This window comes from Salvelinus sp. IW2-2015, linkage group LG19 (assembly GCF_002910315.2).
Source record: "Salvelinus sp. IW2-2015 linkage group LG19, ASM291031v2, whole genome shotgun sequence".
Taxonomy (NCBI): Eukaryota; Metazoa; Chordata; class Actinopteri; order Salmoniformes; family Salmonidae; genus Salvelinus; species Salvelinus sp. IW2-2015.
The window spans coordinates 31,857,798-31,878,897 of NC_036859.1; the positions used below are offsets into that span (position 1 = coordinate 31,857,798).

A 21,100-nucleotide genomic window follows, 5' to 3' on the forward strand; every position below is an offset into this window, starting at 1 on the left:
GACAGGACTGGCAAAGAGTACTCTTCACTGACGAGTCACGGTTTTGTCTCACCAGGGGTGATAGTCGGAATCGCGGTTATCGTCAAAGGAATGAGGAGTACACCAAGGCCTGTACTCTGGAGCGGGATCGAGGTGGAGGGTCCTTCATGGTTTGGGGCTGTGTGTCACAGCATCATTGGACTGAGCTTGTTGTCATTGCAAGACAGGAATGTCAGTGTTCTGCCATGGCCAGCGAAGGGCGCGGATCTCAATCCCATTGTGCACGTCTGGGACCTGTTGGATGTCCGGGAACTTGCAGGTGCCTTGGTGGGTGCCTTGGTGGAAGAGTGTGGTAACGTCTCACATCAAGAATGGGCAAATCTGGTGCAGTCAATGAGGAGAAGATGCACTGCGGTACWTAATGCAGCTGGGGGCCACACCAGATACTGACTGTTACTTTTGATTTTGACCCCCCCTCTTTGTTCAGGGACACATTATTCAATTTCTGTTATRTAAACTGAACAAGTTCCATAGACATGTGGCTCAGTTGTTGTTTCTTATGTTCTTACAAATATTTACACATGTTAAGTTTGCTGAAAAGAAACGCAGTTGACAGTGWGAGGACRTTTCTTTTTTTTGCTGAGTTTATATATAGATGTGTGTTTTCACTTTGTCATTATGGGTTATTGTGTCTAGATGGGGGAGATTTAACTTTWTWTWTTTTWWTMYMYWTTKWRWWWWRAKWKTRWMACAACAAAATGTGGAATAAGTCGAGGGGTATGCATACTTCCTGAAAGCACTGTATATAGTCTAAACGGCAGTCATGTTTGACAGATATAATGTWGGATCATTCATATTAACGTCTAAAGGCTTGATTCTGTCATACCCGAGGCACTGTTCGCTCAGATAGGACAGGAAGGCCAGTGCCCGTTGCACACCACAACACCCACCTTGCAATCTGAGCGGATGCAGTCAAGATTTAAAAACTTTTCAACCATAAACGTAATTTTTTAACCTGAACTTTTTTTGGAGAGTAATTTTATGAGGCATGTCTTACCGTGTTCCGACCATAGGAATGTTAAGGGAATTATTTTATAAACTCTTCCTCTTATGCCATTGAAACCAGTATCTCATTGTTCTCAACTTTCTTTCCAAAGACACAATCCCTGTCATTAACATCCCATGCTAGTTGTATAATTTACATCTTCCCTGTTTAAACACTTCCAAAGGATATTTGAGTCTGTCATATGAAACTGCTSACATTTGCGCTTTGGAGAATGGTGTTTTCCCTTTAATTATATTTTGAAACATTTGCTTTTCTAGACTACTGCTGTGTGATCATTGTTGCTCTTATTATGTTAAAGTTAATTTATTCACATTTTAAGTTTAAAGTTCTGATCTGTTGCTTCAGTCTCATTGCTTTTAATTTTTTTTTTTTGAAAGTGGTTGTATTAACTTGATCTGTCGTCCCACAACTGTCCCAGAGCCAGTTTTTGATGATTTATTTCTCGCACAGAACGACAAGCTGACTAATAGAATGGGTMAACTTTTGTACTATGGGGGATAGTAGATTGACACAGGCTAGTTATTTTTCTGTTCATTACTGATCTTGTTGGCTGACAAAGTAAACGTGGACAATTCTTCCTCAATATGCGCCTCGGAAYTTGATAAGAAGGACGCGTGCAGTCGCATCCCCGTCTGTCTTCACTAGTAGCCTCCGTCAGACCTGTGATGACTATGAGAAGGACGTGGACACGTGAGGTGCATTGGCTAATAAGATTTGAGATATCTGAGAGAGCCATGTGAGTGAGAGGTGCTACGGAGCAGGCAGCTGGGAGAAGGGAATTATAATTACTATATTCAGCCCAATGGCACAATGGCCGCAAGGCATGAGGGGATTCGACGGCCATGGCGAGGTAATGGGCGTGGTCGGTTCGGCTGAATTGTAGAGGCCCCCATCTTGGTGGTATAGAGACATTTTTGCRTTTTTAAGCCAATATTCTGCAATTCTTCACATTTTTCAATAGAAGTGAGAATTTTGCAGTTGTAAAGCTATTTTCCTGCAATTCTATGCATTTTGCCATTTTGCTGTGTTCTTATGCTCAAACATAATAACAAAATTAATACCGCTAAATTGTTTTTGGAATTTTCAATTCTCCCTGACTGTTTAGCTTTTTGTATTTATACTTATATTTGTATTTATTTAGTATTTATTTATTTTAGTTCTCAAAGATGTTATTATTTAAAACTATATTGGTCCATTATATTTTCTACTCCCTTTATCTGGTTTTAGTTGTTTTAAGTCGACACGATATTTTTCCAGCCTGAAAATTTTATTTAAAAAAAAAATATATATAATAATAATATACACTATGTACACAAGTATGTAGACACCCCTTCAAATTAGTGGATTTGGCTATAAAATCGAGCACACAGCCGTGCATTCTCCACAGAGCTCCGTGAATTTCAACGTGGCACCGTCATAGGATGCCACCTTTCCAACAAGTCTGTTCGTCAAATTTCTGCCTTGCTAGAGCTGCCCCGGTCAACTGTACGTGCTGTTATTGTGAAGTGGAAATGTCTAGGAACAACAACCGCTTAGCCGTGAAGTGGTAAGCTGCACAAGCTCACAGAATGGGACCGCCGAGTGCTGTAGCGCGTACCGCGTAAAACTCATCTGTCCAGTTGCAACCCTCACTACCGAATTCCAAACTGCTTTTGGAAGCAACGTTAGCACATGAACTGTTCTTTGGGTGCTTCATGAAAGGGGTTTCCATGGCCGAGCAGCCTCACACAAGCCTAAGACTACAATGCGCAATGCCAAGCGTCGGCTGGAGTGGTGTAAAGCTCGCCGCCATTGGGCTCTGGGGGCAGTGGAAACGTGTTCTCTGGAGTGATGAATCACACTTCCCAATCAGGCAGTCCAACAGACGAATCTGGGTTTGGCAGATGCCAAGAGAACGCTACCTGCCCGAAAGCATAGTGCCAACTGTAAAGTTTGGTGGAGGGGAAATAATGGCCGTGGGCTGTTTTTCATGGTTCGGGCTAGGCCCCTTAGTTCCAGTGAAGGGAAATCTTAACGCTACAGCATACAATKACATTTTAGACTATTCTGTGCTTCCAACTTTGTGGCAACAGCTTGGGGAAGTTTCAGATGACAATGCCCCCGTTCACAAAGCAAGGTCTATACAGAAATGGTTTGTTGATCGGTGTGGAAGAACTTGACTGGCCTGCACAGAGACCTGACCTCAACCCCATCGAACACCTTTGGGATGAATTGGAATGCTGACTGCGAGCCAGGCCTAATCGCCCAACGTCAGTGCCCGACCTCACTAATGCACTTGTGGCTGAATGGAAGTAAGTCCCTGCAGCAATGTTCCAACATCTAGTGGAAAGCCTTCCCAGAAGAGTGGAGGCTGTTATAGCAGCAAAAGGGGGACCAAGTCCATATTAATGCCCATGAATTTGGAATGAATGTTCGACAAGCAGGTGTCCACATACTTTTGGTTATGTAATGGATAGATATATTTTTTCACAYTTTGGACTTATGCGGCCCGCCCAAGGATTTCAAACTGCTATGTTTGGTACATCACTCTCTTGTGGTAGACTGGTTCCTGTGAKGATGCCTTACACATGACTAGGTTTTAATTTGGGAAAGGCAGCAAGCACGCTAGGCTATACAATTAGATAACTTCCTAATTGAGTATTTAATGTGTTAACACCGACTTGTTGCACCATTGAGGGATAGWTTTCAAGTTTGGTAAAATGGCAGTTTTAGTGCAGTCTCCACTTAAATAGTAGGATAGTACCGAACAACCCAGTGTTTGCCGGCCTAGAATCCCCTTGCCCCCTGCTCTGCTTTCATGTTCATACAGACTGCAGTGTGTCTTCCTTCTCATTGTTCAGCAGAGGCCTGTTGGTTGTGTTTAATCATCAGCAGTTAGATAAAAGAACACGACAGCTGTCCTCTGCTTATTTTGATTGAGGAACATTTTGTTGCTTTTGAAGACCTGGGATGRTTCTGTTTGAACTTGTGCCTCGTTATGCAAGAGTTCACCGTTTTTATCTCTTTGAAATACAAATGAAAAAGACAAATGTAAGTGGAAAAGTGGAAAGGAAATGTGGACCTGTTGCCAACTGGTAAAGATAACAAACAACATTYGTGAACGGAGCAGGGGGATTCACAGGTCAGGGTGGGTCCGCAGTGCCTTTAAAGACATTTTTTTAATTTATTTTTTTACCCGCCTGATGGGCAACAGTTGCATTTGAGTCCAGCATTCTGTAATGGACCAGTTCAACCTGCCTAAAAGTCTAATAGATTGTAGGAGTAGCCGCCTCTGTCTTGAAAATACTTTGTTGGGCAAAGAAACAATACAGTCAATAAGATGCGTCTCTGTTAATGAGTTTTCTATCCTACTGTCTGTCTGCTGGTTTGTCCTCGTCTGCTCTACCTGACTCCCAGGCCTACTCTTCCTGTCCAGCCCTCTCGGTGTCAGTTGCTGAGTGGACATTCTGTCTCATCTGACGTCCTCTCTAACCCTTCTGTTTGCAGAGATTGATTCGGAGTCCACTCTCATAGTCCCGACTAAAGGTCAAAGCACCACAGGTAGACTGAGGCGCTAGCCCCCTTTACATTGAGTGATGGCGGGAAAGTGGTGCAACTGGGCTGCTTAGGGGCTCACTTTGGAATAACAACTTTCCACTAACTCTACAACAAAAGCCTTGCATTTGATCCTCTCCTCTTGTTTTCTGACCAGGATGTACTCATTCACTCATGTACTGTGGTCTTTGCTGGTACCTTTCAGAAACCACAACAAATACTAAAATAATCGTAAATGTGCATTTTGTAGATGATCACCAGCACAGTGGGTAGGCATCTTGATTTGGGGGATCCAGCCTCTTGGTTTTTAATGGAACCTTGGTCTACTAACGTGACTAACCTCTTCCTCCTTGGCCTCTGTGGTATTAGGGATTTGTGTCTTGTGCACATTTCCTGCCTAAACCTATCGGGCTGCAGACACTGGTTGCTGTGGTTACCCCCACCGGACCGGGCCTAACTGACCCTTTTTGTGTTTCAGAGTTGGAAGCGGACGTTGCTCTCACCGTGGGACAAATAGTAGGCTCAGGTACAAACCTTCCCCCTCCCTCTCCACCCCTCTTTAATAATACAGCTCCATGTGCCTCCTGGAACACATCACACCCCACCAGCCAGGTTGGGGGGGGTTCCTCATCTAGAAGATGTTCATGCTTCTCACAAAGATAATCCTACCCTATTTTGTTTCTTGCAGAGAGTGCTTCTCTGCGGTCGACATCATCCCAATTACAAGTTATGTCTTCAAAGGTTAAAGGTGTAATTTATGATAACTGTATCAGTAAATTGGATCTTTGACAGATGGCAAGTACTACAGGGTCGGACATGGTGCCTGGCCAGACTCCCTGCAAGGCTCTGTCGCTGACCACTGATTTTACAAAGGTCCCATGCTTGGCTCCCTTTCCCTGGAAAGGGCTACTGGACCAACTCCCAAACTGTTTTTGAAATGTGTCACATTGGCATGGTGAGAGAAATGAGTGTGACAGGCAAATGTGACTCTGTTTCTCTTCAACCTTTGAACCAAGTCAACAACCACACACCCCAGTCCCAGACATCGTATGGCACTGGTGTCCGTGGGGTTTCAGTTGGTTTGATAATCCCGATGTGAATGGAGCAAATAAAGCACAGCTGAATCATTCATGTCACTCCATTGAATGATGCAACAGCTCCCTCCTGTTGTTGAGCATAGAACAGCAGCTCTGTATCAGCCTTTTAAAAAGGGGCATCAAGTTCAAGGTTAAGCAGCGACAAAGAGTCTAAAGGGTGTCTGGTACTAGATGTTTTAAGTGGCCGAGGTTTATGATACAGGCAGGGTCCTGCTGCTTCCTCTGCTCAGCTCTGGCTACGACGCGCTTCCTTCCACACACATGATACACACACACACTCATAGCTGCTGCATTAAAACCCATGGCCCATCTTTCAAGGCAGCCTCCTCCTCTTCTCTCCWCTAGCATCCATCTGAAGGCACAGTGCAACCGCAGGAGCGCTGAGTACTGCTTCCCTTTCTCCCCTTTTGCTTATTGTGTTATTTTGATGAGGGGTTATTTATGTAATTACTGTCCTTACATGTTTATTCAGTCACAGATATTCAGTATTTACTGGCTTCATCAGAAGATGCAGTTCAGTTATGAGTTATGGTGAAGGTCTGGATAATTGCAGGCTGTAGTAGCTAGTAGAGATTCACTAGTAACACTTCTTCACTGTGTTTCACAGATCAATGGAAATAGTTCAGTAGCAGTAGGTTCCAGAGACCTGGGCCATTCTGTTGACCTAACGCTTTGACAGAATGATATATGAACTAAGTCAGCATGCCTCGTAGTGTATTGGCGTCATGCCGAATCACATCCAGGTCACAATGATGGATACGTGTACACAAACGGACTGAAGTGGAATTCAAATAACTTTCTTGCGGAATTGATTTCCCTGTTGAAGGACACTATTACTAAGCTGTTAACCGTTTTCTCTTGTCCAAGCAGAAAAAAGCAGGTAGATATTAGACATTAGGCTTTCGCTTCTTTCCCCTTCGCTACTAAAAAARCCTAAATGCCGATGACGCTTGAAACGGCACCTATGGACCGACCCCACACGGTCCTCCTCCATAGGTGAACCACAACTGCTGTTTTTAACTTATCATTTGGACTTGAAACACRGCAATGTTTTTGGCTGACTTTCCCTGACACCCGCTTGTTTGACYGGCTGCAAAGATCTCTAACCTGCTTTCAACGGAGTGTTTTACTTTGGTTTCTTTTCTTTATGAAAATCCACAGGCTGTTTACTTGGCGAGAGATATACAACTATGGCTACGACGCCGATAGTTGACTATGTTCAAGATGAGGATGGATGATCACTCTGTCTTCGTCTATGGGATGAGTCTTGGTTCACAAGCCATTTTGAATCCTGTTTGTTCATTTCTGATTTCTTACCCCTTTTCTGTCTCTTTCTTTCTTTATAGTGTATGATAAGCAGGGCTTTCTGCTGAAGCTGGATGGAAAGTTGTAAGTAAAATTACATTTTGTAAAGTATAATGTCATTTTAAACCYAAAGGGAAACATCTTTCATCCAATTGATAGTTGTAGCAGATGCTGCAGATGCATATGCCATTTATCAGATGCTAGTTGTCTGATCTTAAGAATGGGCTAAATTCAGTTTTAACAAATCAGAAACTGAACTGGAACTAGTTGCCTGAATATTAGTATTGTGACCTATTAATCTCATTTGCATCGCTAGTCAATTCAAATAAACATGATTMATTAGAATTATTTTAGCCAACTTTACACCAAGCAATTATGCTGGGTCGAATTATTATAACCCCTCATCAATCCCTATATGACGATGTGTGTTTAGATACATAGGTGTTGGTATGGCTTATATGCAAACTTGAGTAATTGTATTTTGTTGGCATGTCTGTGTTGACGCTCCCACTGTAAACTTAAATTCTCATCACCCCTCTACCACTACATGAGTATTCAAATGTACATAAGTCAATACTTTGTAGACCGATTACAGCTGTGAGTCTTTCTGGGTAAGTTTCTAAGAGCTTTCTGCACCTGGATTGTGCAACAATTTTTTGTTTTATTTAACGTTTATTTAACTAGGCAAGTCAGTTAAGAACAAATTCTTATTTACAATGACTGCCTTGTTCAGGGGCAGAACGACAGATTTTTACCTTGTCAGCTCGGGGATTCGATCTAGCAACCTTTCGGTTACTGGCCCAACGCTCTAACCACTAGGCCACCTGCCGCCCATTTATTATTTTCAAAATTCTTCAAGCTCTGTCAATCTGATTGTTGATCAYTGCCAGACCACAAATTCAGTTTTCAAATAGATGTATGTAAACTGTGACTCGGCCACTCAGGAACATTTACTGTCTTCTTGGTAAGCAACTCCAGTGTAGATTTAGCCTTGTGTTTTAGGTTATTGTCCTGCTGAAAGGTGAATMTCCCAGTGTCTGGTGGAAAGCTGACTGAACAAGGTTTTTTTCTGGGATTTTGCCCTGCTTAGCTCCATTCTGTTTTATTTTTATCCTGAAAAATTCCCCAGTCCTTAACAATTACAATCATACCAATAACATGATGCAGCCACCACTATGCTTGAAATATGGATAGTGGTACTCTGTAATGTATTAGATTTGCCACAAACATAACTTTTTGCSCTGAATACAAAGTGTTAATTGCTTTGCCATTATTTTTGCAGTATTAATTTAGTGCCTTGTTTTTTTTTTGTTTCTGTACAGACTACCTTCTTTTCCCTCTGTCAATTAGGGTTGTACTGCGGAGTAACTACAATGTTGTTGATCCATCCTCTGTTTTCTCCTATCASAGCCATTAAAATCTAACTATTTTAAAGTCACCATTGACCTCATCGTGAAATCCCTGAGTGGTTTCCTTCYTCTCCGGAAACTGACTTAGGAAGGACGCCTGTATCTTTGTAGTGACTGGGTGTATTGATACAACATCCAAAGTGTAATTAATAACTTCACCATGCTCAAAGGGATATTCAATGTCAGCTTTTTATTTTTACCAATAGGTGGCATTGGAAAACCTCCCTGGTCTTTGTGGTTGAAAATGTGTTTGAAATTCACTGCTCGACTGACGGACCTTACAGATAATTGTATGTGTGGGGTACAGAGATGAGGTAGTCATTCAAAAATCATGTTAAACACTATTACACACAGTGACTCCATGCAACTTATTATGTGACTTAATGACATTTTTACTCCTGAACTTTATTTAGGCTTGCCATAACAAAAGGGTTGAATACTTATTGGCTCAAGACATTTCAGCTTTTCATTTTTATTTAATTTGTAAAAATTCTAAAAACATAATTCGACTTTGACATTATGGGGAATTGTGTGTAGGCCAGYGATAAAGCATCAACATTTAATCTATTTTAAATTCAGGCTGTAACACAACAAAATGTGGAAAAAGTAAAGGGATGTGAATACRTTCTGAAGACACTCACTATAGGCACAACTTCAGGAGATGGTTTGAATGCAAGTTCTCATCTGGACCTGCTATTACAACTGCCTACAGCAGTGGTCACCAACTGATCACTTCCTCTGACCTAGCAAAGATGGCACGTTAGCAAGAGACTCCAGCCCAGTCCAATCCAGCTGTAGCCTGTCCATGCACGCACCGCACCCCCTTCACCCTGCCATGCCCCCATCTCATCAACACTCCCTATGTGTGACGGATAGGCCTCCCATAGTGCAGCCCCTCCCCCTGTTTATTTGAACTAGTCACGTGCCGTATAGCGGTTAATTCATGAGCATGATAGCAATGAGGAGGAGGTAAAAGGAGCTGCTGGATGGAGTGTTAGAATGTGACCTCTCTAGTCCTACTTTACCTCTAAATAGGATAGATAGGACCAGCATAGGATGGGCTAAAGGGAACATGTTGATTTTATTTATTATTTTCTCCTCTCCACATCATCTCAAACTATTTTTTGTTATTTCTTCCTKGGAGATCTTTGTCTAAATTGGATTGTGTGGAAGTGCAGTGTTATCTGKTCATGTTGTTCTCATTCTCATCTAATAACCTTTTGTCCTTCCCTSTTGGTGACATTTGCAGGTCAGCAGAATTGGCGTACAAGTATGGCAACCTCAGCGAAGGAGTGTGCAAGCCAGGCTACGCAGCTGCCAAGATGACTGCCATCTATCCAAAGTGAGAAACTCTCTCCAGGGTTTGATTAGAGTCCTTGGGTGCATGTTGAGTCTTAAGAGGATTCCTCTCCTTGTCTCCATTCCTTCGTACTTTGCACTGTTGAAAAAAACTGGTCAGGTGAAGCCAAATGTTTTATATCAGTTTAGTGCCATTGAAGGAGAGGAGTTCAGGAGAGGCAGCAACTCTAAGCTATTGAGACGCACCCCTAGAGACGTTATGACATTACTCCAGCCAGCATGGCCTACGGGGGGAATAAAAGCCCCCACATTCCCACACAATCTTTTAGTCATTAATTTATATCCTCACTACACACACTATACCAGGATCAACTACATTCAGCCGCGGRCAGATGGTTAGGGGGCTGGAACATAATTACAAATCATTTGTGGACTGCAAATTGACTGCAAGAARCCCAAATGGATATAATATTTCACTAAAAYGTMATTTCAGGCCTTGCTTACATTTGTATACGATCACAGATATTTCTCTATTATGCGTGGGAATACTTGGGGACAAATAAAATCGGGCTGCCAGCTGAGGAACCTTGCACTATGCCATGTCCTCGTCAGCTTTCCGAACACAAAAGGATTTATGTTGGGAGAGCGTAGCCCCCGTCCTACCCCATTTTAAATGGATGCCAGAAATTAGCCTTTTGTCGGAGGGGCAATGTCTTCCTGTCCAGGAGGGCATGACTCATCACATCTTCCTTCACGGAACATTCGACGGCCCTCYGTGATGTCACTGGGCCTTTGATGCCATCCCTACACCGTCTCCTCTCCAGCCATGGGTCATTGTCTCATGAGTGCTCAGCAGGTCTGGGGACATGTTGAACATAGCAGAACAATGGCCCGGAGCATTTTTCCTCAGCTGCCCCTAAATGTGGAAGATGGYGACTCCATCTTAACATAATGTACGATGATGCTGTGATGATGCATAGTCTGCAAAAAGACAGCTAGCAGTGGTACAGAATGCTTCAATTGGGTTAGACAGTTTTGAATGACGAAGAAAGACAGGATATTTCTTGTATTTTGWGTTTCTTATTCTTTCTGAAACAACATATTTGTATGGTTAACTATGACTCTCATACGGAAACCAAAAGCGGTCGTCAGGGTGTGTTACACAAATATTCTTAGGCCTTTTCTCTGGAGTCAGATAGTAATCATAACTTTGGGCGAGCTATGTTGGGGCGCTGCTAAATTACAGCAGTCGTTAAAGAAGAAGCCGTCTGGTTTTCAGGCCCGTCCAWCTACGAGGCGATGTGTTAACGATGTCTCCCAACGACTTCCTCTAATCAGCCACACGTGTCGGTTCAAAGTTCCCTACAAACAGCCCCCTATGGGACAGAGTTGATTATTACCACATTCACATCAGTAACACAATTCAGTTAGTACAATTAATGACTTATAGTGACAAAGTTGTGTATCTGTTAGATGTCCTGTTAGAGTTTGATGAGTGCCATGTGTGAAAACGCTAAATGTCTGGTTCGTTCATACATGTGCAACCACAGATACCAAATCTAAATAAGCAAATSGCTACCTCTTTTTGGCCACTTTGCTTCCCTGTCAGCCCACTCACATAGATGAGTGGCATCCCCAGCTCTGTATGCCAGATCTAAATCCATTTTTTGGTGTCACTCATGACCAAATAAGTTGATGATTCACGTAAAAACGTCGCCTACTTTTTCTTCTTGGCAAATTGAATTTCACATTAATTATTTAATCTGTAGTAGAAACAAAGTATATCCACTGACAGTTAACTTGGCCAGATAAACCCCCTCCCCTCAACCTCCTGAAGTGAGACTCAACCTCCTGAAGTGAGACCCCACCCCCTCCATTCTCCTTGTTTGTTCTCTTCCAAAAGGCCCTGCCCCACGGAATACAATATTTTCAACACCTCCCCTCACGCCAAACTGTTTGTATTGGAGCCCTAAATCAAGTGTTGGCGGTGAACTTGAGCGGAGCGGTTATGAAAATATGGCCCCCAGTGAGAGGAAATGAGCACAATGTGCCCTGGCCTCACGTTTTGGGAGCCCTCTCTCTTTAAGACAAGCAGACCAGATCCCTGTCTGTCCAATTGTCCATGGACTAGGAGACTCTTGACTGTCCCAGTTATTTATACTGCGGCTGGGCCCCTGTAGCCACATGTTGTTGAATTGTGGTTTGTGTTGGCAAGGGTCAACTTCTCTGTCAGGTGATGTGAGGAGAGAGATCGAGAGAGATGAAGAGTCAGACATGACTGACTTCTTMTTTTTTCTCCCTTCTGACACTGGTACAACTTGTGCCTCAAGTGCAATKAAGGAGTTTGGGGGAAGTGTAACATTTTGGGAAGTTGAAAAGCGGCTCTTGTTAAACATGTTTGGTCATTGATTTCAGACACGCTTAGTAGGAAGTGAAGTCTGGTAATCTGATAGCGGACTCGGATTCCTTTGGTGTTAGCCATCTTCTGCTTGACTTGTCGCACTTAACTGGYGGCAGGTAGCCTAGCGGTTAAGATCATTGGGGCAGAAACCGAAATGTCGCGGGTTCAAATCCCTGAGCAGACTAGGTGAAAAATATGTCAATGTGCTCTTGAGCAAGGCACTTCACACTAATCCCGAGCGATTTACAGGAGCAATAAGAGTGTTTGCTAAATTACTAAACTGTAAACTGGGCAGCCATAACTAGAGGTTGGTTAAAMTGGCCCATGGCTGTAGACACAGCCCCACTAGGGGTTAGTTAAGCCACTGAGTTCTTCCTTCAGATGWTGTGGAGGACATGTTGTGGTTTGCGCCCCGGCCTGTGAGTTGTATAGAATGTCTTGTTATTGTCAGTTYAAAATGAGAAGCTACCGGTGTTGTATAGACATATAATTAGGATCTCTTGTCGAGTGTTACGTTTTCATGTGATGCCAAATTAATTGTTCTTATTAGGAAGGTGGTAAGTACTTTAAAWGGGTTTATCATGTAATTAATATTGCATTTCAAACATTTTCTGATTAGAATCACCAAAATGTAATCAACTTTTTACCAAACTCACTTAAAAAAAAAAAAATWGCTACTAGTCATACAAATAATTTCTCCGCAAGAATAGTGTCTGACATAAACCATCCTAGGACCAGTAATGTCCTTGTTATCCCCCTCTGTTTAAATGCCAGTCTGCGAGCTTGTTGTGAAAACCTTCACTGCGAGCTGTAAAAGTGGAGCATTGGAGCTGCAGGCTTGTTAAACGACAACCCCTGTGCTCTCCCCAGCGAGACAGCAGGTYATAAAAACAGACATCCATCGTCCGGCCACACTTCCAGAAGCAGCACGTACAGCCCAGGTCCGAGGGGCCTGACCGGGGGAAGTGGCTACTTCTGATTTGAGAGGAGGGCTTTATCAAAGGGGGAGTCATCACAGCCAGGGGCCAGGGGTGGAAATGCTTAAATGTACTGTGTACCCTTAAGTCACAGCTTCTTTGAGTATGCCAAACGCGATTTTGTTTTATTTGAAGCCTCCGAGGGCAGGGGAAAGTGGGTTTATAATGTCATGGCACATTTTCCTGGCGTATAAAAATGTTTTCAACTCTTCAAAGGATGATTTTTGTTGTTTGCTTCGTTTCTGTACATACCTGTAACTAACTAGGTTGGTGTCGGAGTACTTTGCTAGTGCGCCAACTGTTTCTGCACAGATTACCAATCAACACTGCCCTCTTGAGTAAAACGGCCAGGCCCCTTCCTCGAAACAGCCAGGCCCCAAATCATCTGGGACAGAAAAACACTGACATCAATACATCGTCAGGACACGTATACCCAAACTATGCGTCAAGAATGATTTAGACCTTTTCCTGGGAAAAAAAACTTTGTCAATGAGGGTACATGCAGGAGGCTTGTTCTCTTTCTCCCCTGTGTTATTTCTTTTCCTCCCTTGAGCCAGCCCGTTTTGCTCTCTGTGTGTGCAGGATAGGTTTGGGGAACGGGGCGAAGCGGAAAAGTGGGATGACGTTGTTAGATTGATGAGTGGAACAAGCGTCTCCTCTTACGGCCCAGTGTCTTTAACTCCTGGCAGGACATTCACACCAGAGCCCTAGGGGTCACGGCAGAGATGAGTGGGGGCCACGTCCTTCTCGGGGAGGACGAGAAAATAAACGCTTTTAGAAAAAAACTAGTGTCCTGCGAGACATTGTGGTGGTGTACCCCCAGACACATGTTCTCCGCTTGATCCCTCACTCACTCACCTGTGCATGGGCGTTCAGGTMAACTCCGTTGCTCATTGACGTGTGTCAATCTAACTTGATTAACACAGCACGTTATCTGTGGTGGATCTCTCACAGCACGTTATCTGGAATAGGACAAGGGTTTGGCTGGCTTTTGAACTATGCATCTGGAAATGAGAGGGTGTGACTAAGTCAACAAAACACGAAAGTGGACCTATTTTGTTTAACTTTAGTCCTCCTGGACCTGCTCATGGGTGAACAGACAAACTGAAGTCCTTCTCTAAAATATAATCTCTCCCGTTCTTCTCTGCTGTTCTCACAGGTTCATGAAGCCAGCTCCYATGTTTCTCGACCGGAACTTCAAGCGTCTGGCCAAAGTCAGCAGTTACTTACCTCCATTTGGATTCAAAACACAAGGTAAGACACATTGCGTGTCTAAYGTGCACAAATTGGATTATGCCCCCATCTGTCAATGRGCCCTTGAGCAAGGCACTTAACACTAATTTCTCCTGTAAGTCACTATGCCCCCATCCATGTATCTCATTGATGGCAATGGATGTGTCATTAACTTGTCATGGTGGTTTTGGATCTGTGTATGGATGGTGGTTTGGGCTGGATAGGTAAGCTAAAGAGAAGAGGGTGYCAGGGCTCTACCATCCTTATCACCACGCATCAGTTAGCACATCTTTACTCTTGGTGATAGAGCTGGCAGAACAGCCCTCCTGGCCTAATTGGCCTAATTCTGCTCCTGTCATGCTCTCTGATGTCTCCACACACTGCCTCTGACCGTGCCATTACCTGGGGTGGGGTGCAGGGTAGAGGGTGAGGATGGGATGCATGAATACTACAGAACATTTCTTGCTACGGCAACATCTGGATAGCGAGACGGCACTTTTCAGTTTCTCTGAACTTCTACAAACTTCTATGGCATTTTCTAACTTCAACACCCATCCTAAATGTATGGCGAAATGCATATCCGAATTGGGAAGATGAGGTAAAAAGGGTGTGGCCTGGGTGCATCCTCTTGCAKATTTTCCAATACTTATGAACGAAGTGAGGGTAAAGGTACACTGAATGTTACCTATGTGCTCTGGCAAGGGCCCTCTGCCCACTCTCACACGCTGGTTTTCAAAGGCGAGCACCTTGTGTGCACGCTACACCTGGTTTCTGTTTTCTCCACGGATGGTGACTGCAGTACTGTTTCCCTTTTATCTGTATGGAGAGGTAATACGTGTGGATCTTGAATTGCACTCCACAAAGGATTCCAAATTAGAATCCCTAAAAAATGTTAAGCATGAAAATAAACATTTTATTTTTGCTGCCAAGCTGCCACGGAGGTTTACCTGAAACAGTCTTGTTCGCTAGACTTTATGCAGGTGAAGGCCAGCATGTGGAGCATTTTTTACAGGGACCTTTTTTACCACCTAAAGCAAGCGGTTCCTAACCATTTCCCCCCAGGGACCCCTATTTCAAGACCCCCACATTTCAGGTACCCCTATTTCATGCCCTCCCCCAACACCCAATTAATGATTCATTTGTTTAGCTTTTTTGTTTAGGGAAATGTCYGTTTTTAAGCTAATTCCCTGCAATGTTACATTAACATGACTCATGACATCTTTTGGATAGGGCTAGTTCATTCAGGATAATAAGGTAATATAAAACCTAGCCCTGATTCTTTTTAAATATTACTAATATGTTAAAATATTGTTTATACACATTTAAGTATCAATTTAGTTGCATAAAGGGAATTGCTCAATTATTGCTACAGTGTCACCCATTGTTTAAGATACCTTCCCATTCAAAGCAAAGTCCATTTGAATTCTTCTCCTTTTGTACCCCTTGACTTTAGCTAGTCATGTCTAAGCCTCTGACTGTCATATAGACAAACCAAGGATATCCCCATGTGCATCGGAGCTACGCTTTTGGATTGCCTAGACCAGGGTTTCCCAATCACCGGGCCGGGGACCGCTGGCCTTAGACCAGGGTTTCCCAATCACCGGGCCGGGGACCGCTGGCCTAGACCAGGGTTTCCCAATCACCGGGCCGGGGACCGCTGGCCTAGACCAGGGTTTCCCAATCACCGGGCCGGGGACCGCTGGCCTTCGACCAGGGTTTCCCAATCACCGGGCCGGGGACCGCTGGCCTAGACCAACTGACCAGACCACAATGCACCTAGAATAGATAGTTTGATAAAGTTGAGATATTTCTGACCTGTATACAATTATGCTCTTTGTCAATCCCAAGTGATTCATAAGCATTGAAGATGTATTAATGTTAGATTGACCAGTCTTCGATGTTTACCTTTACCTTTTGTATACTCTGCTCTATAGCTGCATGCTGTAGCATAATTATCAGAGACCTCCAGTCCCTCTTCCATATTTCAGCTGAAGATTTTCATCGCCAGAACCGTGTACGTCAAGGCGATGGTTATTTGTCTGAGCTGCTGCCCAGACATACTTGGCTGAAGTGTTTATCCTAGTCGCTAATAACAATTAGCCRTCATGTCTCCCCCCTTGAAGAAAACTTCCCATCTGCGATTTCTCACCCCCTCGAGTCGGGTGTGGTCTGGTCCTCTGTTTTTGCTACCCGAGGTGATGCTTGATGCCGGACATCGACACCTTGTCCAAACAATGGGCCGCTGCTACTTTTCTGCTTTTTAATCATTAGAGGGATAAAGCTGTAAGCCTGCTGCATTACTCTTGCAAGAGACCCATGTAGATGCTTAAATGTGATTATACACTATATATACAAAAGTATGTGGACACCCTTTCAAATTAGTGGATTCGGCTATTTCAGCCACAACCGTTGCTGACAGGTGTAWAAAATCGAGCACACAGCCATGCAATCTCCATAGACAAACTTTGGCAGTAGAATGGMCTTACTGAAGAGCTCAGTTACTTTCAACGTGGCACCGTCATGTTGAAAGTAATGCCAGATATGTCATAGGATGCCACCTTTCCAACAAGTTAGTTCGTTAAATTTCTGCCCCGCTAGAGCTGMCCCGGTCAAATGTAAGTGCTGTTATTGTGAAATTGAAACATCTAGGAGCAACAACGGCTCAGCCACGAAGTGGTAGGCCACACAGCCTCGCAGACAGGACCACCGAGTGTTGAAGCGCACAGCGTGTAWAAATCATCTCTTCTTGGTTGCAACACTCACTACCGAGGTCCAAACTGCCTCTGGAAGCAACGTCAGCACAAGAACTGTCCGTCTGGAGCTTCATGAAATGGGTTTCCATGGCAGAGCAGCCGCACACAAGCCTAAGATCACCATGCTCAATGCCAATCATCGGCTRGAGTCGTGTACAGCTTGCCTCCATTGTTCTCTGGAGTGATGAATCACACTGCACCATCTGGCAGTCCGACGGATTAATCTGGCGGATGCCAGGATGCCAGGAGAACGGCGGATGCCAGGAGAACGCTACCTGCCCCAATGCATAGTGCCAATTGTAAAGTTTGGTAGTGGAGGAATAATGGTCTGGGGATGTTTTTCATGGTTCAGGCTAGTCCCCTTAGTTCCAGTGAAGGGACATTTTAACACTACAGCAYACAATGACATTCKAGAMAATTCTGTGCTTCCAACTTTATGGCAACAGTTTGGGGAAGGCCCTTTCCTGTTTCAGCATGGCAATGCCCCCGTGCACAAAGTGAGGTCCATACCGAAATAGTTTGTTGAGATCGGTATGGAAGAACTTGACTGGCCTGCACAGAACCATGACTTCATCCCCTCCRAACACYTTTGGGATGAATTGGAACGCCGAATGCGACAGCCCAACATAAGTGCCGACCTCACTAATGCTCTTATGGCTGAATGSAAGCAAGTCCCCACAGCAATGTTCCAACWGAGTGGAAAGCCTTCCCAGAACAGTGKAGGCTGTTACAGCAGCAAACGGGGGATCCACTCCATATTAATGCCCATTATTTTGGAATGAGCTGTTTGACGAGCAGGTCTCCACATACTTTTGGTCATGTACTGTACATGCAAATCAGTGATTCTTTCGAAGATCACTTTGTTGGATAAATTGGACAAAAGATATACACTACCGGTATAACGTTATATAACACCTACTCATTCAAGAGTTCTTATTTTTTTACTATTTCCTACATTGTAGAATAATAGTGAAGACATCAACACTATGAAATAACACATATGGAATCATGTAGTAACCAAAAAAGTGTTAAACAAATCAAAATACATTTGATATTCTTCAAATAGCCACCCTTTGCCTTGATGAGTAATGCCAGATATGTAAACATTATTAAAGTGACTAGTGTTCCATTCCTTACAGTGGCCAGTGATCTCTGGTCTATGCCTATAGGCAGCCTCTAATGTGTTAGTGATGGCTGTGTAACAGTCTGATGGCCTTGAGATAGAAGCTGTTTTTCAGTCTCTCGGCCCCAGCTTTGATACACCTGTACTGACCTCGCCTTCTGGATGATAGCGGGGTGAACAGGCAGTGGCTCGGGTGGTTGATGTCCTTGATGATCTTTTTGGCCTTCCTGTGACACCGGGTGGTGTAGGTGTCCTGGAGGGCGGGTAGTTTGCCCCTGGTAATGCGTTGGGCAGACGGCACCACCCTCTGGAGAGCCTTGCGGTTGCACCGGGCGGTGATACAGCCCGACAGGATACTTTCAATTGTGCATCTGTAAACGTTTGTGAGGGTTTTAGGTGAAAGGCACATTTCTTTAGCCTCCTGAGGTTGAAGAGGCTCTGTTGCGCCTTCTTCACCACACTGTTTGTGTGGGTGGTCCATTTCAGTTTGGTCATTGATGTGTACGAAACTTGAAGCTTTCCACCTTCTCCACTGCAGTCCTGTCGATGTAGATAGGGGGGTGCACCCTCTGCTGTTTCCTGAAGTCCACGATCATCTCCTTTGTTTTGTTGATGTTGAGTTAGCGGTTATTTTCCAGGCACCACACTCCCAGATCCCTCACCWCCTCCCTGTAAACTGTCTCATCATCGTTGGTAATCAAGCCTACTACTGTTGTGTCGTGTGCAAACTTGATGATTGAGTTGGAGGCGGTCCTCATGAGAGCCAGGTTCATCATAGCGCTTGATGGTTTTTGCGACTGCACTTGAAGGGACTTTCAAAGTTCTTGAAATGTTCTGTATTGACTGACCTTCATGTCTTTTTGCGTATTTGAGCTGTTCTTGCCATAATATGGACTTGGTCTTTTACCAAATAGGGCTATCTTCTGTATAGAGGCTTATCTTCTGTATACCCCCCCCCCCCCCCCCACCTTGTACCAACACAACTGATTAGCTCAAACGCATTAAGAAGGAAAGAAATTCCACAAATTAACTTTTAGAAGGCACACCTATCAATTGAAATGCATTCCAGGTGACTACCTCATGAAGCTGGTTGAGAGAATGCAAGAGTGTGCAAGCTGTCATCAAGTCAAAGGATGGCTACTTTGAAGAATCTCAAATATATAAAATGTATTTTAATTTAACACTTTTGGTTACTACATGATTCCATACAGTGGGGCAAAAAAATATTTAGTCAGCCACCAATTGTGCATGTCTCCCACTTAAAAAGATGAGGCCTGTAATTTTCATCATAGGTACACTTCAACTATGACAGACAAAATTAGGAAAATAAATCCAGAAAAATCACATTGTAGGATTTTTAATGAATTTATTTGCAAATATGGTGGAAAATAAGTATTTGGTCACCTACAAAACAAGCAAGATTTCTGGCTCTCACAGACCTGTAACTTCTTCTTTGAGGCTCCTCTGTCCTCCACTCGTTACCTAGTTAATGGCACCTGTTTGAACTGTTATCAGTATAAAAGGACACCTGTCCACAACCTCAAACAGTCACACTCCAAACTCCACTATGGCCAAGACCAAAGAGCTGTCAAAGGACACCAGAAAACAAAATTGTAGACCTGCACCAGGCTGGGAAGACTGAATCTGCAATAGGTAAGCAGCTTGGTTTGAGAAAATCAACTGTGGGAAGCAATTATTAGGAAATTGAAGACATACAAGACCACTGATAATCTCCCTCGATCTGGGGCTCCACGCAAGATCTCACCCCCGTGGGGTCATAATGATCACAAGAACGGTGAGCAAAATCCCAGAACCACACGGGGACCTAGTGAATGACCTTGCAGAGAGCTGGACAAAGTAACAAAGCGCTTACCATCAGTAACACACTACGCCGCCGATACTCAAAGTCCTGCAGTGCCAGACGTGTCACACTGCCTTAAGCCAGATATGTCCAGGCCCGTCTGAAGTTTGCTAGAGAGCAATTTGGATTGATCCAGCAAGAAGATTGGGGAAAGATCATATGTCAGATGAAAGACCAAAAATAGAACTTTTTGGATAAAAACCAGTATCGTGCGTGTGGAGGACAAGAATGCTGAGTTGCATCCAAGAACACCATACCTACTGTGAAAGTCATGGGGTGGAACATCGCACTTTGGGCTGTTTTTCTCAAATGACCAGGCGCACGACATCCGTGTAAAATTAAATAATGAATGGGGCCATGTATCGTGAGATTTTGAGTGAAAACCTCCTTCCATCAGCAAAGGGCATTGAATATGAAAACGTGGCTTGGGTCTTGTCAGCATACATATGATCTCCAACACACCGGCGCCGCGAGACGAGAGGAGGTGGGCTTCATAAGAAGCATTTCAAGGTCCTGGTAGGCTAGCCAGTCTCCATGATCTCAACCCCCAAGAAAATCTTTGGAGGGAGTTGAAAGTCCGTGTTGCCCAGGCAACAGCCCCAAAAACATCACTTGCTCTAGAGGAGATCTGCATGGAGGGAATGGGGCAAAATACCCAGCAACTAGTGTGTGAAAACCTTGTGAAGACATACAGAAAAACGTTTGACCTCTGTCATTGCAACAAAGGGTATATAACAAAAGTATTGAGAAACTTTTAGTTATTGACCAAATACTTATTTCCACCATAAATTTTGCAAATAAATTCATTAAAATCCTACAATGTGATTTTCTGGATTTTTTTTTCTCATTTTGTCTGTCATAGTTGAAGTGTACCTATTGATGAAAATTACAGGCTTCTCTCATCTTTTTAAGTGGGAGAACTTGCCACAATTGAGTGGGCTGACTAAATACTTTTTTGCCCCACTGTATGTGTTATTTTATAGTTTTGATGTCTTCACACTATTATTCTACAATGTAGAAAATAGTAAAAAATTTAAGGAAAAACCACTTGAACGAGAGGTGT

At 43.7% G+C, this 21,100-nt stretch overlaps 1 protein-coding gene across 4 annotated transcripts in view; it reads left to right on the top strand.

The window, feature by feature from the left end:
• The window catches only part of LOC111979130 (CMP-N-acetylneuraminate-beta-1,4-galactoside alpha-2,3-sialyltransferase), a 120,026-nt gene that overhangs the window by 42,850 nt on the left and 56,076 nt on the right, over positions 1 to 21,100 (top strand). The window contains exons 3-7 of one of the 4 annotated variants that reach the window (XM_024009441.2): positions 4,532 to 4,585; positions 5,058 to 5,105; positions 7,023 to 7,065; positions 9,640 to 9,732; positions 14,227 to 14,321. In XM_024009441.2, the coding sequence (XP_023865209.1) occupies positions 4,532 to 4,585; positions 5,058 to 5,105; positions 7,023 to 7,065; positions 9,640 to 9,732; positions 14,227 to 14,321 (333 nt within the window). The remainder of the gene's footprint in view (positions 1 to 4,531; positions 4,586 to 5,057; positions 5,106 to 7,022; positions 7,066 to 9,639; positions 9,733 to 14,226; positions 14,322 to 21,100) is intronic. The other 3 variants (XM_024009443.2, XM_024009444.2, XM_070448970.1) reach the window with 3 other exon arrangements.